General features: G+C 44.8%; 1 protein-coding gene across 4 annotated transcripts in view; it reads right to left on the bottom strand.

Moving 5' to 3' along the window:
- Window positions 1-26,326, bottom strand: part of TMEM150C (transmembrane protein 150C) — a 70,260-nt gene that overhangs the window by 7,982 nt on the left and 35,952 nt on the right. For all 4 annotated transcript variants that reach the window (XM_058667156.1, XM_058667155.1, XM_058667153.1 and 1 more), the window contains exons 2-5: window positions 5,945-6,034; window positions 5,087-5,140; window positions 4,931-4,963; window positions 4,772-4,839 (exon numbers count right to left, since the gene is read on the bottom strand). In XM_058667156.1, coding sequence (XP_058523139.1) covers window positions 4,772-4,839; window positions 4,931-4,963; window positions 5,087-5,140; window positions 5,945-6,024 — 235 coding nt within the window. In that variant the 5' untranslated portion in view covers window positions 6,025-6,034. The remainder of the gene's footprint in view (window positions 1-4,771; window positions 4,840-4,930; window positions 4,964-5,086; window positions 5,141-5,944; window positions 6,035-26,326) is intronic.

Genomic DNA, 26,326 nt, shown 5'->3' with positions numbered 1-26,326 from the left:
CCAGGCTTCTGGCTTTGGATTGGCTCAGCTCCAGCCATTGTGGCCACTTGGGGAGTGAATCATTGGATGGAAGATCTTCCTCTCTGTCTCCTCTGTGTATCTGACGTTGCACCCTTTGCACCCCTCCCATAAAACTACCTTTCCCAAGTAGGCTGAATTTCCTAGTTTCAAGCTGTGAAATGCAGCTCTCTGAGCTTTCAATCCTCAGCACCCCGGATCAAAGAGTGATAGAAAACAATTTGTACTTGAATTTGGAACCAAAGGTAAACTGTGACTTACGATATTTCAAATGACTCGGCTTCACTAGTGCCTTTAGTTTGTTTCAGCCAGTGTCCACGATTAGCCAGGGCATTAATAGTATTTGAGGGGCTGGGGCAATTATTCAATCCTCAGCTTGCAAGTGCCGGTATGCCGTAAGAACGCAGGTTCCTGTCCCAGCTGCTCCATACCCACCCACTCCCTGCGCATGGCCTGAAGCGGAGGACAGCCCAAGGCCCTTGGGCCTCTGCACCCCTGCGGGAGACCCAAAGGAGGCTCCTGGCTGCTGACTTTGGGTCTCAGCTCCTACTGTTGTGGCCATTTGTGGAGTGAATCAGTGGGTTGAAGATCTTTTTGTCTCTCCTCTCCATAGATCTGCCTTTTCAATAGAAATAAGTTTAAAAAAAAATAAAATGAGCAGTACTTGAGTCGATAATAGTTCCCAAAGTATCAGCCAAAGGCAAAGGCAATACAACACAACAGCCTTGTGAAAGGTATCACTCCGGGGTCACTTAGTGCTATGGGATGATTCACACTGGAATGCTGGCTCCACCCTAATCCTGGTTGCTGACAGGGTTCTTCACTCTGCTGCATCCTGTCCAAGCACTTGTTCCCATGTGGCCAAGGGAAGAGCCAATGGCCACTGTGCATGTGCACTTCTAACACCCCTGGGACATGTGTGATTCACTAGCCCTCCTCTTTGTATTAGGCTCAACAAATCTTGAATGTATGAGGGAATTAAGCAAAAACCAGAAATTTACTTAAGGAATTCAACTCTAGAAATCCTAGAATTGCATTCTAAACTCCACACTTTGCCCTTTTTAGCTGGTAACTCCATCATGAGTAAGTTCAGAGCATATGCTCCTTGAAGTTCTGAATGGTGGAACTAATACAGATTTCAGTCCTATAATAATTTTAACACTCTGGCTTAAGCAGAGGAAGAATCAGGCTACCTGTTGAGAAATCTACTCTATTCTTATTTTAAATATTTATCTATTTGAGAAGGAAACTTAGAGAAAAAGAGAGGCATGGAGAAAGAGAGATATTTTTCATCCTCTGCTTCAATCCCCAAATGGCCTCAGCATCCAGGGCTGGGCCAAGCAGCGCCAGAAAGCAGGGATTTCATCCAGATCTCTTACGTGGATGGTGGGGGCCCAAGCATTTGTGCCATCTTCTGCTGCTCTCCCGGGTACATTTTAACAGGGAGCTGGATCTGAAGTAGAGCAGCTGTGACTTGAACCTGCACCTATATGGAACTCTGCAATGACAGGCAGCAGCTTAACGTGCTACACCACAATGCTGTTTCCATAAAGCCATTTGAAACCGAGCAGTGATTTAACTACACCTTCTTGAAAAAGACTTTAAGGCAGGATCACAGTTTCAAAGATACTTTTATTTATTTTGAAAGATTTATTTATTTTCTACCGAAAAGGAAGATTTACAGAGAAGGAGAGATCTTCACTCCCCAAATGGCCACAACAGTTGGAACTGAGCCGATCTGAAGTCAGGAGCCAGGAGCCTCTAGGTCTCCAATGCAGGTGCAGGGTCCCAAGGACCTGAGTCATCCGCTCTTTGGCCAGTGGAGCAGCCAGGACATGAACCAGTGCCCACGTGGGGTGCCAGCACCCACAACAGGAGCATTAGCTAATTAAGCCATTGCATAGGGCCCCAAAGCTACATTTAGATACACTGACAAACATACATATATATGTATACATATATATATATACATACACACACCTATATACATATATATAATCCACACCTTCGATTTTTAATATTTAGAATATTCTTTTCCTTTATAATTGCCCCCTATTTACTTGCCCTTATTTAAAATTGGCAGGAATAGAAAAATTGCTGATTCTTTTAAATTAAATGATTTTATGTTAGGGTTGAGACAGTATTTTTGTTTTCTTTCTTAAAGTTCCAAACTTGCAATAACATCTCTTCACCAGGGTTCTAAATCGATACGAAGCCCACTTCTCCATTTTGTTTCTTCTATTTATGCATCAAGAATTCCTACGTCTCATTGTGGTGGAACATGACAGGCAACCCGTGTCGGCCAGGGAGGGAGACTGGCTGCTGTTGTGCCTGAAATCCTTCAGCTGTTCGCTTTCTCCTCCGCGCCTCCCCAGGGCAGGAAATGATCACTTCTTTGAAGAAATCCATCTTGGATCTCTAGCCCTCAGCGGCAAGACAGCAATGGAGTCAGGATGAAGAGCCTAATTCTGCACAGAAAATAACTGCGCCTTCAATCTTTGATTAGTCCGTCAAAAAGATAAAAGAGCTCTGGTGATTTTAATAAATGCCACACCGACTCATTGTGGGCTGTACGTGACCATCTGTTCGGCTGCCAAGAAGCAGGGCTTAGGGGCGGTGTGGATTATTTCTGAAAGTACATCGAGGACTAAGTCTAAGGTCTAACGGGCAGGCCTGGGAAGATGAGAACATCCACAGTCAAGGGCAGGAGTCTTCCATAAACCGATTCCTTCCTTTGTCTCGATAAATAACTGTGGGTTGGTTCCCATCACACGCTAATCTTAATCAGTTTTGTGTCTACCAGATGGCACTAAAAATGATGAAAGCTAATAAACACTGAATGTTGCAATACCTTCAAGCAACAGCTAGTGGAAGCTTAATTGCAGCAAGGACTGCAGAATAAGACGGTGACAAATGGCATCGGGCAGAGGGGGACTTGTTTTGTTTGGGAGAATGCTTTTATAATTAGTTAATCATAAGCTCGGCACTGCGCCAACGTATTCTTTAGATAACACACTAAAGGCTCCAGGGAAATGTTAACTTGCCTTGAGGATTCCTAGGAAACAATACATAACTTCCAATGTGTTTCCTGGCTTCTTTAAAACCCAGTGCAGGGGAGCTGGTGTTGGGGCACTGTGACGTCAGTATCCCACACGGGTGCTGGTTCATATCCTGCCTATTCCACTTCCATTCCAGCTCCCTGCTAATGTGTCTGGGGAAAGCAAAGGGCGTTGGCCCATGTACCAGTCTGTCTGGGCCCCTGTGCCCACATGGGAGACTCTGATAGAAACCCTGCCTCCTGGTTTCAGACTGGCTCAGCTCTTGGATGCTGTGGCCATATTGGTGGGTGAATGAGTGGATGAAAGACATCTCTCTCTGTCTCTCCATCTCTCTCTCTCCATCTCTCTCTCTTTCAATTAAATAAATACATCTTATAAAAAAAAAAAAAACATTGGAGGACAGACCCTGGTGAGTTTCTGTATAAAGGTGGGACTCTATGTACTGTGATTAAATGAGATACTATCTGCGACGTGCTGAGCCTGTGCCTGGCTTACAAAAGATGGCTATGAATTACTATTACTGCGCCCTGTGGGATGCTCAGGTGAGAAGGTGCCAGCCTGCAGGCTTGTGTGTTAGCACCGGGAGGGGCTGGGGAGGTCCCTTGTCCCTGCAACTCAAGGTTCCCCCAGGGCCCTTGTACTCTGTTCAGTGCAGCTATTCCTTATCAGCCTTTCACAGCTTGGTCTGGATGTGCTCACTGGCTTGTGCTATGGCTTCAGAACAGTTTGCATGTCCCCAAGGTTCCATATGTTGGAACTTCATCTCCACTGTGAGGTGCTAGGAGCATGGGGATGTAGCCTGACTAGTATTTAAAGGTGAGCCTTTGGAAGGAACTAAGATGTGAGGATCAGATACAGGCTGCAGTCTCCATGCCTGATTCCTGTGGCTTTCTTAGAAATGGGACAGAGACAGACAGAACACATACGGTCCACTGCCACTTTGCCACAGGAGACTCTGAACAGTGAGAAGTCACTGCCAGATGCAAATGTTGGGACCCAAACCGTCAGTCATAAGCAACCTCTCTTCTTCATTAAGTCCCTGCCTTGGGTGTCTTGTGATAGTGATGCAAAATAGGCTAATATGGGCAGTGCTGAGAATACATAGTGACACAAACTGGCACCCATATAGGATGCCAGTCCTTGTAGGCAGAGAGCCAGTTTGAGCCATTATATTGGCTCCTGCTCTCTCTTTTTAAATCCATTTATTTCACCTGTCAGCCTGACAGGTGCACAGGCATGGGGAAGAGCGTCCATCATCTTTATATGCATACTGACCTTTAGCTTTACAAATAATCTCTATACACATCAATATTCATCACAGAGCCAAGGTATTTTTTTTTCATCTTTTTCAGTCGAGGAATAAATAAAGCACCACTCTCTAAGCAAACATACTGCACCATATTACACTCTCATGCAGGGTTATACAGCACGTGCAATTTATTATTTCATGCAGCGAAAGAAATAAAATTGAGATCAGCTGAAATGACACACATAGTAGAGGGAAGGAGAAATGTGAGGCAAGCAGGGTGAACATAAGAGGGTTTATGAGAAAACAGAAAAGACTCTTAAGACAAAAAGCTTGGTGCAGCACCGTGACAAGATACGCTAGTGAATCACCCACTCAGCTGACCAGTACTTTGATCTGGGCTGGGAGAATTTCCAACAGCACAGGAAAGCATGTCGTGGGCTCTTACCTAGGAAAGCTGCCATGTTCATCACTTGACTGAACACACAGCTGGCAGGGGGATCGTCACCTGCAATGCTGGAGAAAGGTGAAATGTGTTACAACTACTCGGTTAACATCGGCATCCCTCCTGGCTTTGCCCAAGATATAGCGAGAAGTATTGGGTTACCTTATGTATGGCGGATGCTTCCCCCCCACTTTCCTGGATGAGAAAAACACAGAAGCTCGGGTTAAATGGTGGCCATGGTGCAGTCAAACCCTGCCAGGGGCAAAGCCTCAGCTGAGTCAATGGATGAACAACAAATTACCCTGAGGTCAACTTTACCTTTCAGCTGAATTTAGTGGCAAAATCTTGTCATCTTCCACAGCAATAAAGTATCTATCACAAAAGAATAATACGTTTGTGAAAACAATTTTTTAAAAAACCAAAAGTCACTCACTTTCCTGTTTAATTACACAAGCTGAACTAAACCATACTCACTTTTGCTCTGGCTGAGAAAACGCTACAATTCTTTACTCTTAGATGACCTAATTCTTTGAAGTACAAATGTCATTATGAAGAATACTTTAATTTTTAAAATATCCTTAGATTAACAACCATACTGTAGAGACTGAAAACCAAGAAAGAGGCCTCACAAACCAAGAGCAGAACTCATAATTCCTGATTTTCAGGACTTCATGCTCTACATTTGTCATTGGACTTCAAGGAACTAAGTGTATTTTCTTAAAGTGAATATTATCTTGAAAGTTCAAGTGTGGGGATATCTTGTGGCAAACTAAGGTTTTCAATACGATGATGACCATTTTAGAAACGTATCAAACCTGGTCACAAATTGTGACTAGACTCCCTAGCATGTTAGTGTCAAGTGAGAAACTCCAGCCAACAGTGCATTCACATAATTAGTTTTCAAATTGTTCATTATCAAAGCATACAAAGGAAAAACAGTATTTGTTATTTGTCACCAACTACTTTGCCTAACTGATTACTCATCCTTGTTATTTATTTTGGATAAGAGAAAATGGGGTAAAGAAATGGGGACTTAAGCAAGCCTGAATGAATAAATGCATTTTCAGGTATTCATAAATACACACATAGGTTAAGCCATCTACTAATCAGAATGCAATTAACATGTTAGCCACATCATATCAGACTCCGGAAATCACAGACTAAGATAATACTCACACGATCCATAGCCCAGCTGAAGTAAACAAAGCAAATACAAGAGGCAGAAACATCCACACGCTGCATTTCTTCCCATCCATGCCTGCACCACTGAAACCAAATCAAGAGAGATGAATAATTAAAGCAAAACATTACCTCACTTGTTCAAGATGGAAGTTTAGTCCTATTAGAAAAAGAAAAAAAAGCAGCAGCTTTCATGAAATGATGACTCACTGTGGGGTGATCCCTCAGGTGGGAAACCCCTGGAGCAGGTGGCATGGCTGGTTGGTCTCCAACATCAACAGAAACACTCCCGTGCCTTGGTTGACAGCTAACAGGAAACTTCTCACAGAAAACATCTATCCTGCAGAACCACCGATTGATTTAGGAGAAGACAGAAGGTCTGGGCTAGGACTCTCAGGAGAAGAGCTGGGTGCCAAAGGCAGACTCCAGCCTACTTACAGAGCTATTAACATTTATGGATTTATGGATCTGACACGTACATAACTCTACAGCCTGGCAGATATGAGCGTTAGAAATAAATGGCTCCTAAATAAGTCAGCAGTGCAGGAAGAAGTGACAAATGCTTTGCGAATCTGATTTTTTCTCCTGAGGTGTTGTTGAACTGCTATCTTGGTTCACTCAGAAGATGAATGCTCTGGACACAACGCATTCTCTGTAATTTTAAATTAGCTTCAATAAGCACATTGGGAAAAAATATAGATGTCAATCATTTGGGGTGTTACTTTTTTTTTAAGATTTATTTATTTTTATTACAAAGTCAGATATATAGAGAGGAGGAGAGACAGAGAGGAAGATCTTCCGTCCGATGATTCACTCCCCAAGAGACCGCAATGGCCGGTGCTGTGACGATCCGATGCCGGGAACCAGGAACCTCTTCCAGGTCTCCCACGCGGGTGCAGAGTCCCAAAGCATTGAGCCGTCCTCGACTGCTTTCCCAGGCCACAAGCAGGGAGCTGGATGAGAAGTGGAGCTGCCGGGATTAGAACCGGCGCGCATATGGGATCCTGGGGCGTTCAAGGAGAGGACTTCAGCCGCTAGGCCACGATGCCGGGCCCGGGGGTGTTACATTTTTTAAAGCAAAAATATATGTGTAAAAATTCTTCAAAATCAAGTGAAAGCTGAAAGTTCTTAAGCTATGAAAAGTTACTGGTATCATACAGAAAGAATATACAGAACAAACTATCACTTGGCATCTCATCTTTGCTTAAAATCCTAAAACAAAATGTATTTGTGATGCTGGATGTAAACATAATCTTCTATGCAACAAAACTAAAAAGGCAAATCTGAGTTAATAAAGTCCCCGAGTGCCCCTCCACTGGGGATCTGACAATACAAGGGCAATGTGATTAAGTGGCACCTCCCTGGATATACCAATGCTCTTTTTTAAAAAAAAATTTTAATCTGATTTTTAATATCATCGACAGTTGACAGGGATGAATGGTCACGCAGGCCTCTGATTAGGTGGGGAGGCTCAAGGTATGGGGGAAGGTAGGTGGGACAAATGTTTCAGTTCTTATTTTTCAGCTGTGTCTGCTGAAGGGGTCAGTCAGAGGGGAAGCTGCCTCCTTGCTGTCAAACTATATCAGCATCCAGGGATGGGGGATGGTCATTTGATGACGCCTTAGAGACCCTAATGTGGGGAAGGGTATTACTAAAGTGTTTTTGATAGTTCTAAGACATTGTCAGCTTTAATGCATAAGGGTGGAGAAAATCTTTCCAAGGTGTATTGTCTGACCAAATCCAACTTAGTGCCCCACAGGCCCAGACACCTGCTGCAAAGCTTGGCCAGGAGAGTTGTTCAACCGTTCTACCTTCCATGTTCCAAAAAGGTACCTGATGTCCTCAACTGGCCTAGATGAACTGGCTGTCATGTCCTCCATATGCATGTGAGCATGATGTCTGTTGCACAGACATTAGCACCTGAGGAGGCCTAGACCTCATACATGCATTCCAAGGTCAGACCATATATCTTATGATTTCTCCCTGTGGCCGGGGTTTGAATCCAGCCATCTAACTGGGGAGTCCCCCATGAAACCTCACCCAGGGAATCCTGACTTGACTCTTGTGTGCACCAATCAGCGTATGGTTAGGCTCGGTCCTTCACCTGCACCAGCCAGCATGCACATGGGTGGATGCAACTGCCTGGTCAGTTCTGCTTCAGTCTCATCTCTCACGCAAATCGTCGGGTGCCATGGCCTAACCCAGCCCCGTCTGCCACAGGCCTAGTCTTCATGCACACCAGCAGGTGCCATGGCCTAATTGGGATTATCCCTAATTAGCCCACCAGGCCTAGCACCAGCCCTGTTTTTTGAATGTACCAGCATGTGCTGTGGCCTAGCCTGGCCCAGCCCAGCCCACATATCACATCTGACTCTTGTGCATGCCCATGGGTGCTGCAGTTTAGCTCAGCACAACCTGCCCCAGATTCATCACACACATGAACAGATGGGTATTGCTGGCCTGTTCAGCCTGGCCTGCCCCAAGCTCTCGCTCTCATGCTCACCAGTGAGAGCTGTAGCCTAGCAGAGGAGTTCCCCAAGTTCCTGTACCAGTCCCATTCCAGCCCTAGATCTGACATGTGTTAGTAGGTGCCTCAACTCAGCCTGGCATGACTGACCCCAGTCTCAACTCTTGCCGGTGAATGTTGCAACCTAGCCCAGCCCAGTGTGGCCCAAACTCAGTCTAGCTCAATGATCAATATTTTGAAAAAAAAAAAAAAAGATTTATTTATTTGCTTGTCTAAATAAGAGAGAGAGAGAGAGAGAGAGAGAAAGCGAATCTTCCATGTGTTGGTTCACTCCCCAGTTATAACGGCTGGGACTGAGCTGGGTGGCTGGGTGGAAGCCAAGACCAGACCTCCATCCAGGTTTCCCACATGGATGGCATCTGTCTCTGCTCTTTCCCAGGTGCATAACAGGGAGCTGGATCAGAAGCAGAGCAGCCAGGGCTCAGAGCAGTAGGATGCCAGTGTCATATCAATACCAGCTCCCAGTTATTTCAAGATTTACAACTCATTGCAGCAACGCCATTTACTGGTCTTAACCCAGCACCGCCACAGTTCTGAGTACTAGGTGACATGTGTTTTATTGTGCTGGGACTCTTGGCACCTGTCCGGTCTTGATGCCAGAGTAGGAACACAAGGTTGCCTTTGCGATCCTGAACCAATTCTCACACAGGGTTTCTAGAGCTCTCAGTTCCCAGAGTTGGTCTACCCCATTAGGGAGATCTTTCAGACCCGGAAACAGACACGGCCTTGTAGAGTCATGCCTTTACTGAAACACACATGTGGCCAGTGGTAGTACATGAACTACAGTACCTAGGAGTTGAAAGACACCAGAACCACACTTTCCATCAACTTAATCCAAGTCACAATTATTAACACTCTGTGGTGCAAAGTTGTCCAACCCGCTCTACCTTCCATTTTCCGACGAGGCACTTGATGTCCTCTGGGTGGAACCACCCAAGTAAGGTCTAATGGATGGAAGTATTTATACATGCCAGAAAATACCATATTTACAAGAGTCCTTCTCAACCAAGGGGGATACCTGCCAGAGCCCCCTGATGGATGCCTGAGGCTGTGGCTGCACTAAGTCCTACAGGGACAACACTTTCCCCTTTATTAATATACATGTCCACATAAAGGAGGCACCTCACCTCTTCTCTTCTAACACATCCAAATGAACAACATGACCAACATCAACATTTTTGTGTCACTGTTAAGTCCAATAAGGGCTACATCAACACAAGTGCTATAATACTAATCAACCTGGTAACAGAGATGGCTACTAAGTAACTAAGCGGAGAAAGGGATTCCTACAATGTTGTCAGGCTGGACAAGGACCACAAGGGTGACAGAATAAAGTGGAATTATAGTTTATAAAGGACATGGCTTCCCAAGCTCATACAGATGTTTAAATCCCACCATTGTGGGCCCTATGCAGTAGCCTGGTAGCTAAGTCCTCACCTTGCACACACTGGGATCCCATATGGGCTCTGGTTCTAATCCTGGTGGCCTCACTTTCCATCCAGCTCCCTGCTTGTGGCCTGGGAAAGCAGTCAAGGACAGACCAAAGCTTTGGGACCCTGTAACTGCGTGGGAGACCTGGAAGAAGCTCCTGGATACTGGCCTTGGACTGGCTCAGCTGCAGCTGTTGGGGCCACCTGGGGAGTGAATCATTGGACAGAAGATCTTCTTCTCTGTCTCTCCTCCTTTCTGTATATCTGACTTTGCAATAATAAATAAATACATCTTCTTAAAAATCCTATCATTGTCTGCTAATGCCTAATGGACTAACAGCTGATGAGTTCCAGTGGAAGCCTGATCCACGTTGAGTGTCAAGGTCTCGGGACTTTGGGAAATGATTGGATTGGACGAGGCTGCCATGGTAAGAGCCCCCTGTTCAGATCCTCACGGCACTGTAAGCACAGACCATGAGAGCATGCTACTCCCAGGGTTCTCTGCGCTTCCTGACATACCATGTGCTATTTCAGTACCAGCCTCCATCAGACGCAGGACAACTGGGCCTGCCTGATTTGAGTGCCAACCTCCCAACTGCAAGTTTTAATAAGCCTTCGTCCTTCCTAAAGAGATGCCTCCAGGCACTCGGGTAACAATGATGAAAAGCCTAGTACACAGGACTTGCATGAGGAGTCACCACCCTCTTTAGCATGACACGTGATTTAAACCTTAGGAACTACCCTGGGGAAACGAGAGAAATAGACAGGGAGGGTTCAGAGCAGAATTAGGATGGACAAGAACCTGCTGACCACCAGGAGGGTGCCATCCTCGGCAGGGATGGGCAAGACCAGTGTACTTCAGAACATTGACTCCCAGTGTGTAGAGGTGTGCGCTGATGTCCCAAGGAAGAACGCCCTTGTTAAACAGGGTAACTGATGAAATGAACCAGAAATACACTGAATGAGAAATGACACAGTAAGCATGCTGCTGGGAAATTCCATTGAAAGGGAAAAGCGTGAAGTCAACAGACACAAAAGCCTGATATTGGCACAAAAGCAGTGTGCATTATTCACAGAGGCAAGCATGAGAGCCTGTGATGCAATCCCATGTGGCTTTGAGGAGCTTGTGGAAGGAATCACTCAAAGATGTCATCGCATCATCACGTGTGATCCAGAGTACAAGGAAGCAAACCACCACCTGGAGGACAAGGTACAGGTGCCTGTAGAGGTTATTATTCCAGGTTGTGAGCTCTGGGAAATTCCACCTCTTGCCTGTTTCATCAGAGAGTGGCATCTTTCTGCTGACAAACTCTTTAACTGCTATTTGGGAGTCCTTGCAGTTTGCACATAATTGTTTTTGCATCAAGGGCACTAAGTAATTGCAAGAAATCCCACGCACCAGCTCTCCCAGGTCAAATGTTACGGTATAAACATGCACAGTTTGCACATGGCAGATTTTTACACCACATAAAACAGGTGTTCCTTTAGGAGGGCACTGGAGTTTATGATTTACATCCAGAACTTCAAAAATTCATCTATTAGTGTATGCTGATACAAGGTCTGCTTTTGGTCTCTATTCAGCTTAAGTACTGGATTACCTGGTGGGTAAAACTCCCAGAATTCAGAGGAGATACAGGGATATCATCAGACCTGATCAATTTTCCCTCAGGAAGGAGTAAGAATTCAATATTTGCTAAGGATATTCAAGATTCTCTTTTAGTGCTAAACAAAACTCTCGCCAGAGAATTTAGTACAGTTCAATTCATTATTAAATCTCTATTTATTTTAAGTATATTTCTAAAATTGAGTTGATATGTTACAGATGCTTGATATTATTTTCTAGTATTTCAGTTGCTTAACCAAACCATTTAAAAAAACGTGTTTATTAAATTGAAAGGCAGAGTTAAAAGAAAGAGAAAGAGATAGAGAGTGAGATCTTCAACCCAATGATTCACTTCCCAAATGGTTACAGTGGCCTGGGCAAGGCCAACCTGAAGCCAGGAGCTCAGATCTCTCTCTCTGGATGTCCCACATGGTGCTCAGGGCCCCAACTACTTGGGCCGTCCCCTGCTGCAGGTGCAACAATAGGGGGATGGACAGGAAGTAGAGCAGCCAGGATTCAAACAAGCGCCCCATGTGATGATGGAGCAGCAGGAGGCTGTTATACTGGCTATGCCACAACACTGGCCTTTCTGGGATATATTTATTGGACTCAAGGTCCTTTATACATCATTTTAAGTTGAGAATAATAATAAGTTTCCCCTAGTTTGGTTTCAGAAAGACATCTGTAGTGTGTTTATTGCAATTCCTATAACACTTTGAAAACCAGCTGTGTTTTCAAATGCCAAAAGTGTTTATCCATCTGGATTGTAGCTTGTGTAATGATGATCCACACATATATCCTGCAGCTTCTAGAAATGGTCAGTAGATGTTCAGAAACCTCTTGCCACATTTGGATGGGTATGGAAAAGAAAACACTAAATGACCATTTGAGAAGAGTATATTGCTTCTAGATTGTCCCACATCTGGGGAAGATACTGATGCAATGAAAACCTTCATAACTTAATGAAACTGGCAATCGACAGGCTATCAAAAGCCTTGTGTACAGACCAGCAAAGCTTTTTTGCACTATTTAGTTTTATAATATTATCATACCTTGTAGACGTTTTCACTCATATATTATTTAATTTATGTAGGTGCAAATACTTGCACTAATGCTTTGTTCCTATTGTAGTAAAAATTTAAATGTATATTAAAACAACATGAATTGCTTCTGGACCCTTCTAACATCTTCAGATCTGGTCGACTGCAGCTACCTAGAAACATCTAAGGCAAGACTACTGTTACAGCCTGTGTATGGCTTTCCAGTTGATGATAATGTTGGGGAGATGGCAAACATTTTCAGCACATGCAGCATGTCTCGTCAGTGTCCATTTATTTATGTCTAGAAAGTTATGGGTTCATAATAAAGTTATCAGTTATGCTGCTAGAAATTACATCAGTTTCAAAGGCATAGAACACTGAAAAACAGAGGTATGACTGAATATGTAAACCCATTAATTTAGATCGAGTATAGCCAAAATGGTTAGCTGCAGAAAAGAGATTTAATGTCCAGCCTAGCTTCTGGCTGATCCCTTGGACTTGGGCCATTCACTTCAATCTGCAATACTGTTTTCCTGTCTCACTACAGTCAACGCTTGTTGAATGTTACAGAGGGAAAGGATGCCAAAGACTGAGGTACCCCCGGGTGACAGCACATTGGTCCAGTATTCCATGTCTTTGCAGTGACAAAATGCTGCAGTATACTCAGAATCACCAGATCCAAAGAAAATGCTCAATCCTTTTTTAAAATTAAAGAATAGGTTGGTGAACAAAGAAAATCAACTCATTAACATACAATGAGAAACACAGCTGAGAAATGGACAAATACATTCATATTAGCCCCACTTGTCTACATGCAAAATTAAAATTTGGAAGGAGCTTGATGTAGTGAAAAGAGCTACTAAGCTAAATCCAAGAGCAGGGCATCAAGCCATGTTAGCTTTAGGTGCTAATTCTCTTTTAAACAAGTCAGCAAGGTGGGATGGAGGTAGTCTAGCAAGACATGGGGCCAAAAGGAGCTCAATCACTCACCAGCTGTATCATCTCTGGCAAGTTACTCAATCGCTTAATCTTGGGCTAAACTGCAGCGATAACTTGTGTTGACTTAACAGTGCTGGTACCTCACACTCGGTCCATGCGCTGTAGGCTGCAGCTCTGTCAACTCTAACAGCCGAACAGATCTGACTCAGGACAAGTTAACACCTCTTTTTTCTCAAGACACCCTTTTTCCTCTTGCTTTTCTAGAAGGGTACAAACACTCTTCTTGAGGTTAATTAATATCTTAATTTTATGTTCAGAACCTATACCTCCTTGAGAGTCTACTGCATCATCTTCCGATATGCACTGTTTATTTATTTTTTTTGAAAACACCTTAAGTGGCTGATTTGGGCAGGACATTTGATGGAACAGCCAATGTCACCTGACATATCAGGATCCCAATAGGAAAGTCAGGTTTGGGCACAACGCAGTAGCCTAACAGCTAAAGTCCTCACTTCACATGCACCAGGATCCCATACAGGGGCCAGTTCTAATCCCGGCAGCCCTGCTTCCCATCCAGTTCCTTGCTTGTGGCCTGGGAAAGCAGTCGAGGACGGCCCAAAGCCTTGGGACCCTGCCCCTGCATGGGAGACTCGGAAGAGGCTTCTGGTACTTGGTCATTGCGGCCACTTGGGGCAGTTAATCAATGGACAGAAGATCTTCCTCCCTGTCTCTCCTCTCCAGTAAAAATAAATTAAAAAAAAATATCCCCAGGAGGCAGAGAGATGCTACCTATGTGGCAGATGCAGTTTGAGATCCTAGGCTCCTGGCTTCAGTTTAGCCTAACCTAGCTGCTACAGACATTTGGAGAGTAAAGTAGGGACTCTAAACTTTCCCATCTGTCTATTGTTTCCCTTTTTCTGTCTATTTCACAGTTTCCTCCCACCCACCAAAGGTATGCCTTGGGAAGCGAAAAGTTGTTGCATTATTACCTTGCAATGTAATTGTTCTGGTGCTTCCTTGGGCTTTTGACGTAAATTGTGCCTTTCACTGGAGAAAAGTACAAATTCATGTGGAATTGTAACAAATAATACAGACAGATCTTGTATGTTTTTCACTCTGTCTCCCCCTTGGCTACATCTTGCATAACCACCATATAAGATCAACCACCAAGAAACTGGCATAGGTACACAATTTCATTCACGTTTCATCAGTCTTACAAGCATCCCTTTGTGTGGGTGGCTGTTACTCTATGCAGTCTCCCTGCCTGCGCAGGTTTGTGTGACCACGGTCTTGTATGCCATTTGTATATTTTCTCTGGGGAGAGGTCCATGCAAGTTACTTGAATATTTTAAGTTAGGCTTTTCCTTTGTTGTTGTTGTTGTTGTTGTTGTTGTGTTGTTGAGTTGTGGAGTTCTTTTGTTTACCTTTTGTGGTTTATGCTTTAATTACCCTGAGGAACACTGCCATGGTCAACATCATGAAGCTTTCTCCATGTTTCCTTCAGACCTTTGATCCATTTTAATAAAAGCATAAATGTAATGAATTTCATATTTTGTATCAAATAGCCACCATTTTGTATATAAATATTTTGAACCACTTTATCTGAAAAGACTGCACAGAATGGCCTTGGCATGTAACACTATCTTTTGCAGAGCGGAAGTTTTTCATTTTGATAAGATCCAGATTACCAAATTTTCCTTTTATTTGGGTCATGTTTTTGATGTTAAGTCTAAGAACTCTTTGCGTAGCCCATAGAGATTTTTTTTCCTATTTATAATTTTACATTGAAATCTGTGACCTAGTTATGCCCTTCAGAAAACTGACAGATTGTATTTGTCTTTATTCATGGAGCACCTACCTATCTATGCCTTTTTAATACAAATTTCCACTGTCTCATTGAATTTGGTTAGATGGCAGACAGTTTATAAATCATGTTGACATGAATCATGAACGACGTGATGATGTAAGTCAGGTTTCTGCAGTGGGACGGCAAGATTTTCAGGCTGGAGGACAGACATTAGCCACGGTATACCCTCGCATGCCTAGTTCTTCTGGCAGTTGACAACTATAAGCCTAACATCTCGTGTTTCGCTGTGTTGTGTGTGTTGCATTGTGGTGTGTGTGCTGTGTGTGTTGTATGGATTGCATGTGTCACGTGTGTTCTGTGTTTGTTGTTTATGTGGTATGTGTTGTATATGTGCTGTCTACGTAAAGCTACCTCACCCACCTCAACTCCCTACCCACCTTTGCTCATTAAGTGCTAAAAACATTCTGCAGACCAGAAGATCAAAGTAAAAAGCTCTCTCAAAGCCAGTTTCTACTTTGGTTAATCCGATTATTGGTGCTACATAACATACCATAATCCTTGTACTTGCTTCTCCCACCCTGGCCAGACTGTCTTAACCAAAGCAGGGGTCCTATTGCATGCCCTTATCCTTTTTTGTCCACAAGAACCTATCTGTCCCCTTCTCTAGCCCACACTCAGTTTCTAAAGTGCCCCGAGAAGGAACAGCAGAGATAGCCCTGGTGTGTTTCTTGCTCTTGGGGTGGGGCTCTGGGAAGTGCCAGGAGATGAATGCTTCATTTGGTTTGGTTTCACAGGACTCTGAGTTGCTTGGGCTTGACAACTTCAGATCCGTACTTAACCAGAAGTTTGTCTGCAAAGAATGCATGAAAAGATCTAGCAAATGTTGCCTGAAAATCAAGTTAAAAACTTAGAGATGTTCTCTTCCTTCCATACATCCAGATCCTATTAAAGTGGGGCCACCGCTTCCGGTCATATTAGAAAGTGTCACCCAAACTTCACAAGTTAGGAGCTTCCTTGCGGTCTCCCACAGGGCTGCAGGGGCCAAAGCACTTGGGCCATTGTCTGCTGCTTTCCTAGGCGTGTTAACAGGGAGTTGGATTTGGAAGTGGATCAGCAGGAACTTGAACCAGCACCCACCTGGGATGCTGGCATCTCACTTCTTTGCAAGATTAGCTTTCACCCCTTTTTTGAACCAAATCAATAAGGTATTTAGTAATTAGCACGGTGATTTTTTTTTTTTTGTCTCTTCAAGGGAAAGAGGGTGAGAGGGAAAGAACAGTTTTATCTCTGCATTCTGAACTGTATTTTTAAAAAAATTCTATATGATATTTATTGAAATTTATCCTCCAATAGTAAGTATGTCAGAGTCAAAAACTAAGGATAACAGCTCCCATGTTCCAAATGATCAATTATATCTACAGTAACATTACCTAATAAATTTCTGACCAAAAAAAAAAAAAGGAAAAGAGAATTGCATAAACCTTCTTAAAAGGGATTAGGGATTCAGATTTGGTTTGGAAGATGTGCCTCCAAATGCTATCATTTATCCAAACGATTTGCAAAGCTGTTACCCAGATGGCTGAATCCTCTTAGAGCCAACACTACTAATCCCTACATATTTGCAATGTGTTCTTCCAGAAAGTGCCATGTGATCAGCACCATCTCTTACCCACATCCGTGGTATGAGAGCAACTGCCAAGAAGGAAGTGGGCGACACGGAGTGAGTGAGCCGGGGGAGAAAATTCCCACCCTGCACCTGCTCCTTCTGGAGGACCCCATGTTCCCCCAAGCTCTTGCTGCTCCTCAGGGAGCACACAGCCGTCTGTGGCCAGTCCCTGTGCTGACAGACATGCTGATGGCTCTACAAGTCTCCCAGTTGCAGACAGCAAGACACCCCCTGGCCCAGGTGAAAGTGCACAGTCTCACGGAAACAAACCAAGTGGTGTTTTACATCCCCTTTGGTGCAGACCTGACTGCTATACTGGGTTCAAACAAAGCATGGGAGGGGTTCTTTACAATGTCAAAGTCATTGCTTTTTCCTCTTATTTTTAATCACAAACAGTTGTTACAACAAAAGCACCAGCCAAGTCAAAAAAACCTAGCTAGTGTCATCAAGACCAATGGTTTGGAAGACATACTTCTTCTTTTCTCTGGAGACGATGGCAAACCTCCTCCAATCTCCAAGGGTGAAAGGAAAGCCTGGCAGATTGCCTGTATGTATAGCCTTGAAAGTGTTTATGAATGTGAGAGTCCATGTGTACTGATGATCATAAAGTAGCCCCAAAGTTCAGCTGAGACTTTCTCTGGGCTTAGGAGGACTTGCTTATGGGACAACAGAAGAGTTTGAAAAGTGGGGTGAGAGAGAGAGAGGCAGTGGCAGTTCATGGACTCTAGCTACCCAAGGACTAGGACCCAGAATTCCCATTCTGTCCTTTGCCAGCTGTGTGACCTCAGCTAAGTCCCCTATGTGCCTCATGTCTTCATCAATGATGTGGGAATAATGATAGCTCCCATCTCCTCAGGTTTACATCAGGACTGGGAATAGATTTTAAATCCTCAGAGAAGTCTCCACTAGAGACTGTAACCAGGCCTTCGGTAAGTGTTAACCATATTCCACAGCAAGAGCCAGTTGGGGTCTTCTGTTACTTCGCCTTGTAATTAATCAGGAAATGAGTTTCCTGGAACAATTTTTCATTCTGCTCTCAGGGCCAGCTGGACTAGAGCAGAGAAGACAAAGGAGTCACCCAGTAATGACGGGGCGGTCACAGTGTCCATGAACCAAGAGCATCCTTGGTTGTTGTTTTCCCTTTTTATCCTGGGAATCTGAAGCTCTTTGCCATGTGTGTGTCATGGACAAATGCAAGAGGTTTGGAGTATGCTGTAATTCATTTGCAATTGTAAATGGTCATGACAAGAGCTATTTGTTTTGTTCTGGCGTATTCTATAAATTGTTTACAGGCCCTAAGATATAAATCAGCAGAGGGAGACAGGCCACACAACCAACAAATAAGTCACACTTGTTCTACTAACAGTTAAAATGTGGCTGCCACTGAACACTACGTTTGGGGAAGTACACTGAGAGGTGACCTGATATCAACCTTAAGAATGCAGGATTTTCCTTCACCAACAGACGTAAACAATGTAATCTCTGAAGCTGACCCACCTCTGACCCCTGAAACATTGTCATGCGTGCTTCTGGCAACAACCAATACATGAGGGTACTTCAAAACCTCTGTGGAGGGAGCAGGTGTTTAGCTGCTCGCTGTTCCATCTCAGGGTATCTATGTTTGAGTCCCAGCTCCAGCTCCTGACCCAAGCTTCCTGTCAACACAGACCCTGCGAAGTGTAATGGTGGCGGCTTTTGACATGCATGTGGGAGACCTGGTCGCATTTGTGGCCCATGGCTCCATCCTCACCCAGTTCTGGCTCTTGCGAGCATCTGAGGAATGAACCAAAAGATGGGAAGATAGTTCTCTCTCTCTACTTTTCCTTGAGAGCTTGTTTGGAGGTTCTAGCAGGGGAGCGCAGCTACTCTTATACCCTTGACCGAAGACCGGTCCTCCTCTAGCAGGGATGGTCGTCCTCTTCGACCGAGCGCGCAGCTTCGGGAGGGACGCACATGGAGCGGTGAGGGAGGAAAGGGACACCCGCCTAGCCAGCCAGATCAGCCGAATCAACCCTGGCGATCAATGGGGTGACAGATGTCACAGCCAGATTGCCCTCACATCCTCTCTCTACTTTTCCAAATGTGTATATATTTTTCATCACTTCTTGGCCTTTTGGCTAAGATAAAGTAAAACCATGTATATATATATTTGAAAGATTTACTTATTTGAAAGGCAGAGCAATAGGGAGAGAAGCGAGAGATACCATTCATCCTCTGGGTCACTCCCTAAATGGCTGTCATGGCCAGAGCTGGGCCAGGCAGAAGCCAGGAGTCAGGAACTCCATGTGGGTCTCCCACAGGGATGGTGGGGCCCAAGGATGTGGGCCATCTTTTGCTGCTTTCTCTCAGGCACATTAGCAAAGAGCTAAATCCCAACAGGAGCAGCAGGGACTCAAACCAGCACTCAGATGGGATGTCAACACCACAGGTGCCACCTTACCTGGATATGGCACAATACCAGCTCCATACATTTTTTAAGATTTTAAAATGTTGAATATTTAAAGTTCATTGAAATAACCATAAAAATAGCCAGTGCTGTGGTGGAGTAAGCTAAGCCTTTGCCTGTGGTGTTGGAGTGGGGCACCGGTTTGTGTCCTGTCTGCTCCACTTCTGATCCTGCTCCCCTGCTTATGGCCTGGAAAAGCAATGGAGAGAGGGCCCCTGCAGCCATGTGGGAGACCAGGAAGAAGTTTCTGGCTTCGGATCAGCTCAGCTCTAGCGGTTCAGCCATCTGTGGAGTGAACAAGTGGATGGCAGATTCTCTCTGCCTCTCCTTCTCTAACTCTGCCTTTCAAACAAAAGTAAGTCTTTTTAAAAAATGCATTGAAAAATAAGTTCATCTTGGGGCGGAAAACTTTTAAAATTCACATATATCACACATTTTCCATGAACTTTCTGAAGACAGTCTTAGTATAGGTTGGTATTTTTATAATTCTGTAAAATATTACCATTCCCAAAAGAACATGATGATTTCTATGTGGAATCACTAGTGCCGTCACCTTCATCCCAAGGACAGATGATAAAGGGATCTCTTCACAGCAGCAGCCCTTAAGAAAAAGGAATACAGTGTCCCAACCCCATTCATGAGTTCATTCCAGAAAGCTGTCCCCTCTACCTGTCATTTAACTCAGTAACTGAATAATCTCAGAGTTACTATGTCAGATCTCAGAGACCATTTATGTCTTGTACAGTCGTAATAAAATATGGTCCAAACGTACTTGCTATAATTGCCTACCCAACTGTGGTTTCTGTTCTCTTTTTTTAGCTAACAAAAGTCTGGCTTTGTTCAGAGCAGCACCATGCTTGCCCAATGGACAGGACATGCAAAGCTGTCTGATCTTGTTTTCCTCTGACACATACCTTCGCAGCATTCCTTGCCCTTGACCAATGAGTAACAAATAAGAAGGGCCTGCATCTCTCTTCCTGCTTCCCCTCCTACCTCACTGAGGATGCTCTGGTGAAAGCAGGGTTCCCAGTGCAGTGACAGCCATGATGTAGCCATGAGACAACAAATACGAGCCAACATACTGCAAGGGCCATTGGTACAACAGATACGACGCTGCTTGCAGGGCCCTCACCTCTGTATTGCAGTGTCCGCATTCAAGCTCCACCTGCCTGCTTCAGGTCTAGCTTCCTGTTAACATACACCCTGGAAGGCAGCAGATGTTGGCTCAAGTACTGGGGTCTGGGCCATCTACATGGGACACCTTGATGGAGTTCCCCACTCCCGACTTCAGCCTGGTCCAGTTCCAGCTGCTGTAAATATCTGGACAGTGAATCGACGCATGAAAGATCTCCCTGTATCTCTCAATAAAGGATATGTTATTAAACATTGTGACACAATTTTGATCTTTTAAAATATACTTTTACATTTAGCCAAAACACCAAGAAGCAATTTTTAAATTTACCTTTTATTAATTTAAAATGCAGGACAACGGGGGAGGGAGAGAGATCTTCCATCCACAGGTTCACCCAAAATGCTTGTAACAGCAGGACTGGGCCAAGCCAAAGTCAGGAGCTCAGAACTCCTCCGGGTTTCGCCTGTGGGTGATAGGGACTCAAACACTGGGTCATCACCTGCTGCGTTGCAGAGCGCACATTAGCAGCAAGCTAGATCAGAAGAGAAGGTGGAACCTGAACATAGGCACCCCAATATGGAATTGGGGGGTGTCTCAAGAGGCAGCTTAACTGCTGTGCCAAAATGCTTACCCTTTGCTACGATTTTCTTTTAAAGAATAGACATGGAAAATGCATTGTAAAAAATCTGGTCTGGGTCAATAAAATCTCAATCTTCTTACAAAAAGAAGAAAAAAAAAGTTCAACTGTCACGTGACTAAGCTGGATGAGCAGACCACATCCTACGGAGCTACAAGCAGACTGATCTGCAAAGAGATAGAAAAGACAAGGAAATGTTTAGAAATGTGGGGGCCCGAAGAACCGGAAAAGCCAGTGGCCTTGCCAGCACCAACAGCAGCAGCTGAGAATGGAGGACACCGCCTTCCCTTGGCAGTGTGTTGCTTTGGAGGCTGCACCACACCGGCCAGGGTGTTGAGCAAAGGAAGTGAGGAAGGCAGAGGCGCAAAGAAGTAAAGGAGGCTGCAGACCAGGTTTCACAAAGGACTCTGGGGAGGTTTTGGCAAGGGAATTGGCTGGAAGTGAACAGGCCAGAAGCTGACTGCAGGTCTGAGGCAACCATATTCACAAAGGGTTCTTAGCCAAGCCAGTCCAACCTCCAACTGCTCTGTTCCCAACTCCGTAGAAGCAGGCCATGGCTGCAGACACTGTACTGTCACCAGGCAGGGCATATCCCCAGCGCTCGCTTCAGATCTGGCCAAGTAGGAAACAGAACAGGAAGGCAGTCCCCTTCCCCCACCACAGGGAGACAACAGAACCACAGACTGCTCACCCAGCCTGCTTTCTTGATAGCAGGGATTCCGTTGCTTGCCTAGTGTTGCAACAGATGCAATGCCACAATGCCCAGGAGCCAGAGACTGCATGGCAGATGGGCTGGCTCTTACGAGCCTCTCCCCTACCTCTACACCCCCGGCTGATAAGGAGCAACCTTCTTGGACTATTACAGAAGAAAAAAGAATAATAAATGTCATTTTTAAAAAGATTCATTTATTTTTATTGAATAGAGAGAATAGCCAGAGAGAGAAAGATCTTCCATCTACTGGTTCACTCCCCAAGTGGCCACACTGGTGGGAGCTGAGCCAATCCAAAACTAGGAGCCAGGAACCAGGAGCTTTCTCCCTATCTCCCACGTAGGTACAGTGTCCCAAGGTTTTGGGCCATCTTCTGCTACTTTTTCAGGTTTTACGCAGGGAGCTAGAAGAGAAGTGGAACAGCCAGGACATGAACTGGCATCCATGTGGGATGTGGTGCGTGGAGGTGGAGGATTAGCCAGCATTTTTAAGCCACAATGCTGTTGGCTTTGTTGTTACAGCAGTGAACCTGTTTCTCTAGCTAATGTAGTCAGATATGCTGTAAACTGCAGCCCAAAGATCTCACTGGGTACCTCACACTGGGTAAAGCAAAAAAATGTTTTAAAAAATGGCAAAGCAAGTCTAACCATGAGTTCCCTGTGAGGTGTCTGATGATCAGGCAACACCAACTGAACAAAAGCACTCTGCCCTGGTGAACCAAGTGACTCCACAGCTTGCGTGGGACCTGATGGCTTCACTCAACACCTGGTAGAACCAAGCACAGGGAATGGCCTCCCACTGGATAATCACCTGTCTTTGATACACATCCTTTTCATAAAGTTACAATAAATACACACATGCAACCTTTCCATAAAGGTTTCAGTGTATTTTATGGATCTTAAATCACAGCATCCTGGGGAGTATGAAAAAGACTGGCAACATTACCAATTTTATGGTACAGAAGACAATGCGATGATTACTCCTGAAGTGCCTGATTCAGCAGTTTTAAAGGACTTCCTGTCTTTCTGCGGCAGGCAGTTACTTCATAGGCCTTCCTATTCCAGAGGCAAAAAAGACCCAAGCATACATGTAAAGCAGCCTAACTATGAAATACCTGAAAGTGAGATCCTCATGCCCAGAAGTCCCTGGGCCACAATTTTGCAACAGCATCTTAATCAACTTGCAGTATGAGCATCCCATATGGGTGTCGGTTCATGTACTGAACACTCCACTTCCAATCCAGCTCTCTGTTTATGGTGTGTCAAAGTAACAGAGGATGGCTCAAGTCCTTGGGAACCTGCACCCATGTGGGAGACTCAAAGAAAGCTCCCTGCTCCCCGCTTCGGGACAGCTCAGTCTTCGTCACTGCAGCCATTTGGGGAGTGAACCAATGGATGGAAGATCACTCTTTCCTCTTTCTGTGAAAATCTGTCTTCCAAGTAAAGAAAATAAATAAATAAACCTTTAAAAGAGAGAGAGAAATAGCATCATAACAACTCTTCCTAGCTCACAATTGTGGCTCCAAGTGCCAGAACACACAGCAGTCCCTTGAAATGCTCTCTCCTGCCAGGCCCTTAGCCAACACCCCGTGGCCCAATCCAGTGGAGAAAAATAGCCAAACCTGAAAAAAACCAGAGAAATGCCAGGAATGTACAACCCAAATCCCCAGGGGTTGGATCTGGGCTTTTTATTGCTTTAACTCAAAGATCTAACAGAAGTTCCTTAGGAATTCAAGTCTATTTGAGTCTAGAGGTTTGGAAGTTCACAGATCAAAATCTGGCAGTCTAAGTGATTCAGGCATGTGATGAGGTTTGATCATGGTGAGCAAGGAAGCAGAGAGAGACAAGAACAACACCTGGCTCATGCAACAACCACTGAGCACCAAGCTGGGAGAGGGCCCTGGGACAACATGGCCTGGCGGTGGTAGCCCATGAATGAAGGCCAGTGTATCTTTGGTCTGGGGGACAACATTAGCATGAGTTAATGAGGCAAGCCCTAACGGCCTCCAGACCTTCCACACACCGCTTTAAATCAAGTCTCCACCTTGAATCTGTCAACCATTCATCTAACCTGAGACTCTGAGTTTTCAATATCTGCCTATGTCCGGGGTACTGTGCTAAATGTCATCAATATCGTAACCATGGCTAGTGACAGAATGCAAAGCCAAGAATGCTAGGCTAATGTGCATGACCATCCTGCTCCAAACAACAAACTTGGATCTCCTCACCGAACAAACTGGCACCTGCTCACTGGATGTGTTATACCAAAGGTGAGAAGCAGACTGGCTATTCTCCCACACATCATTGGACTAGAAACTCAGAACTCAGTGGGAACCATGGGTACACATCCTGTGTCAAGATGCCCTTCCTGACTGGACTAGTCTGCACATACTGGCAAACCAGGGTAGGGGCGGGCCTGGTGGGGGTTAGTGTGGATTGTTCTGACTAGGCTGCAGCTCCCACTGGTTTATGTGAGGGCCGAGTGTGTGCTGGGCAGAACCAGGCTGGACTGCAACATCCATTGCTTCCAGTGGAAGTCGGGGCTGAAAACAAAACCAACCCAGCAATTGCAACCACCAGCTGATGGGGTGATGGACTGTGGCGGGCCCTTTACTTGCTAGTACATACAAGAATCTGGTCTGGGAATACCTCAAAGTTTCTTTTGGGGATCTCCCCAATCGAAATGGCGGACTCAGAACCCTAACCAAGAAAAGACAGAAGACAGAACAGGTCAATCCATCACCTCAGCTATATGTTGGCAGCGAAATACGGGACAAATGGAGACTCTATGATGGACTATGTCAACCAGTGGATTCTTCAACGACCTCATCGTGCCTGCAGTGGTGAGACTGGCAGCAATTCATAACTGGTGAACTATCAAAACCACTTGAGCAAGGATCTCAGAGCATGCCCCACATTGGGGACGTGGGTTAAGTGGGAGACTGGGTGGGGCTTCTCCCTCAAATATTCCCTTTACCTCAGATATATGAAGGAAACAATAGGGAAATAATAGTCTTACCCACTTCCCTATAGCCCTTATACCTCTTTATCCTAATTAACAATGTAAAGATAGTCAAAAATATAATAAAAAATAAATAAAATAAAAATTTAAGTAGACAGGAAACAAACAAACAAAAAAAGATGCCCTGCCTGACCAATTCAGGCTCTGCCACTTGCTAGCTGGAGGATGTTGTGCAAATTGCTTAACCTTTCTAAACCTTAATTTTTCTCACCTATCAAATGGAGATCATAATAGCATCTTCTTCCTAGAGCCACAATGAAAATTAAGGGTGGGGCTGCATTGGTGATCAGCGAGTTGAGCTGAGATCCCAACATCCATATCCCAGCACCAGCTCAAGTCCTGGCTGCTCCAATTCTGATCCAGCTTCCTGCTAATACATTTAGGAAAACAGTGAAAAACGAACCAAGCCCTTGGGATGCTGTCACCCATGTGGAAGACCTGGATGGAGTTTCAGGCTCCTGGCTTGTGCCTGGCCCAGCCCCAGCCAGTGTGGCTACCTGGAGGATAAACGGGCAAATGGAAAAAATCTCTGCCTTTCAAATAAATAAATAAATCTTCTTTGTTTACAAAAAGAAAATGAAGACGTTAACACAGATGACTCTTCGATACACACCATGGCAAGCACTATAATTATTACAAATGGCTATTCTAATATCCCTAATGCCCACCCCAACTGTGGCTCAGGGTAAGAAAGCAGAATTGCAGTTTTATTCTCCCTTCATAGTGAGACTGCTTAGGAATTCAGTGAGGAACCGGAAAGGGAATGTGGACAGGCTTTCAATGTTCTCCTGCTAAAGTGGGGTGTGACCTTGTGAGAAAAGGAAATCCTTCCAAAAAAAAAAGTCTTGGAGAAATTACTTTATGTTGATGACTTCTTGTGAAGAACAAAAACCACATAAAATACACCCAACCAGAGGTCAGCTGAACATCACAGGAAGGCTATAGATCCTCCTGCAGCCTTCTCATGGCCAGAAGCACCCTGCAACATCTCAGGACCACTACCTCCCCAGCAGGACAACCAGGGAAGCAGCGGACCCATGAGATGCAGTTTAACTGTCTGAGGGCTGCTCTGCCACAGCCAGCCCGCGCTCTGCACACCCTACGAAAGGTACCTAACGAGGCCACTCATCTGCCACTGTACCCAGTACAAGAAACAGACCTCAAATGCTCAACCTGCGCTATCTTCCTCAATTTTCCTCCCCCTCCTCCTGGTACCCACAACAAATTATGCTCCTTTGGGTTCATTTTAAAGAGAAGGCCACAGTGTCTGAAGAGGAGTGTGTCTGGAGTCAGGAGCAGAATTAGGGAGAAACACCATGATGGTTCACTTTAGATGTTCTCCTGACTGGAGGGATGCCCCCGAAGGCTAGTCAAATTGATTCCCAGGTGTGTGTGAGTGTGTGTCCGTATGGGGATTTCTG

Source organism: Ochotona princeps, chromosome 7 (genome assembly GCF_030435755.1).
Source record: "Ochotona princeps isolate mOchPri1 chromosome 7, mOchPri1.hap1, whole genome shotgun sequence".
NCBI lineage: Eukaryota > Metazoa > Chordata > Mammalia > Lagomorpha > Ochotonidae > Ochotona > Ochotona princeps.
This window is presented reverse-complemented; position numbering and strand designations above follow the sequence as displayed.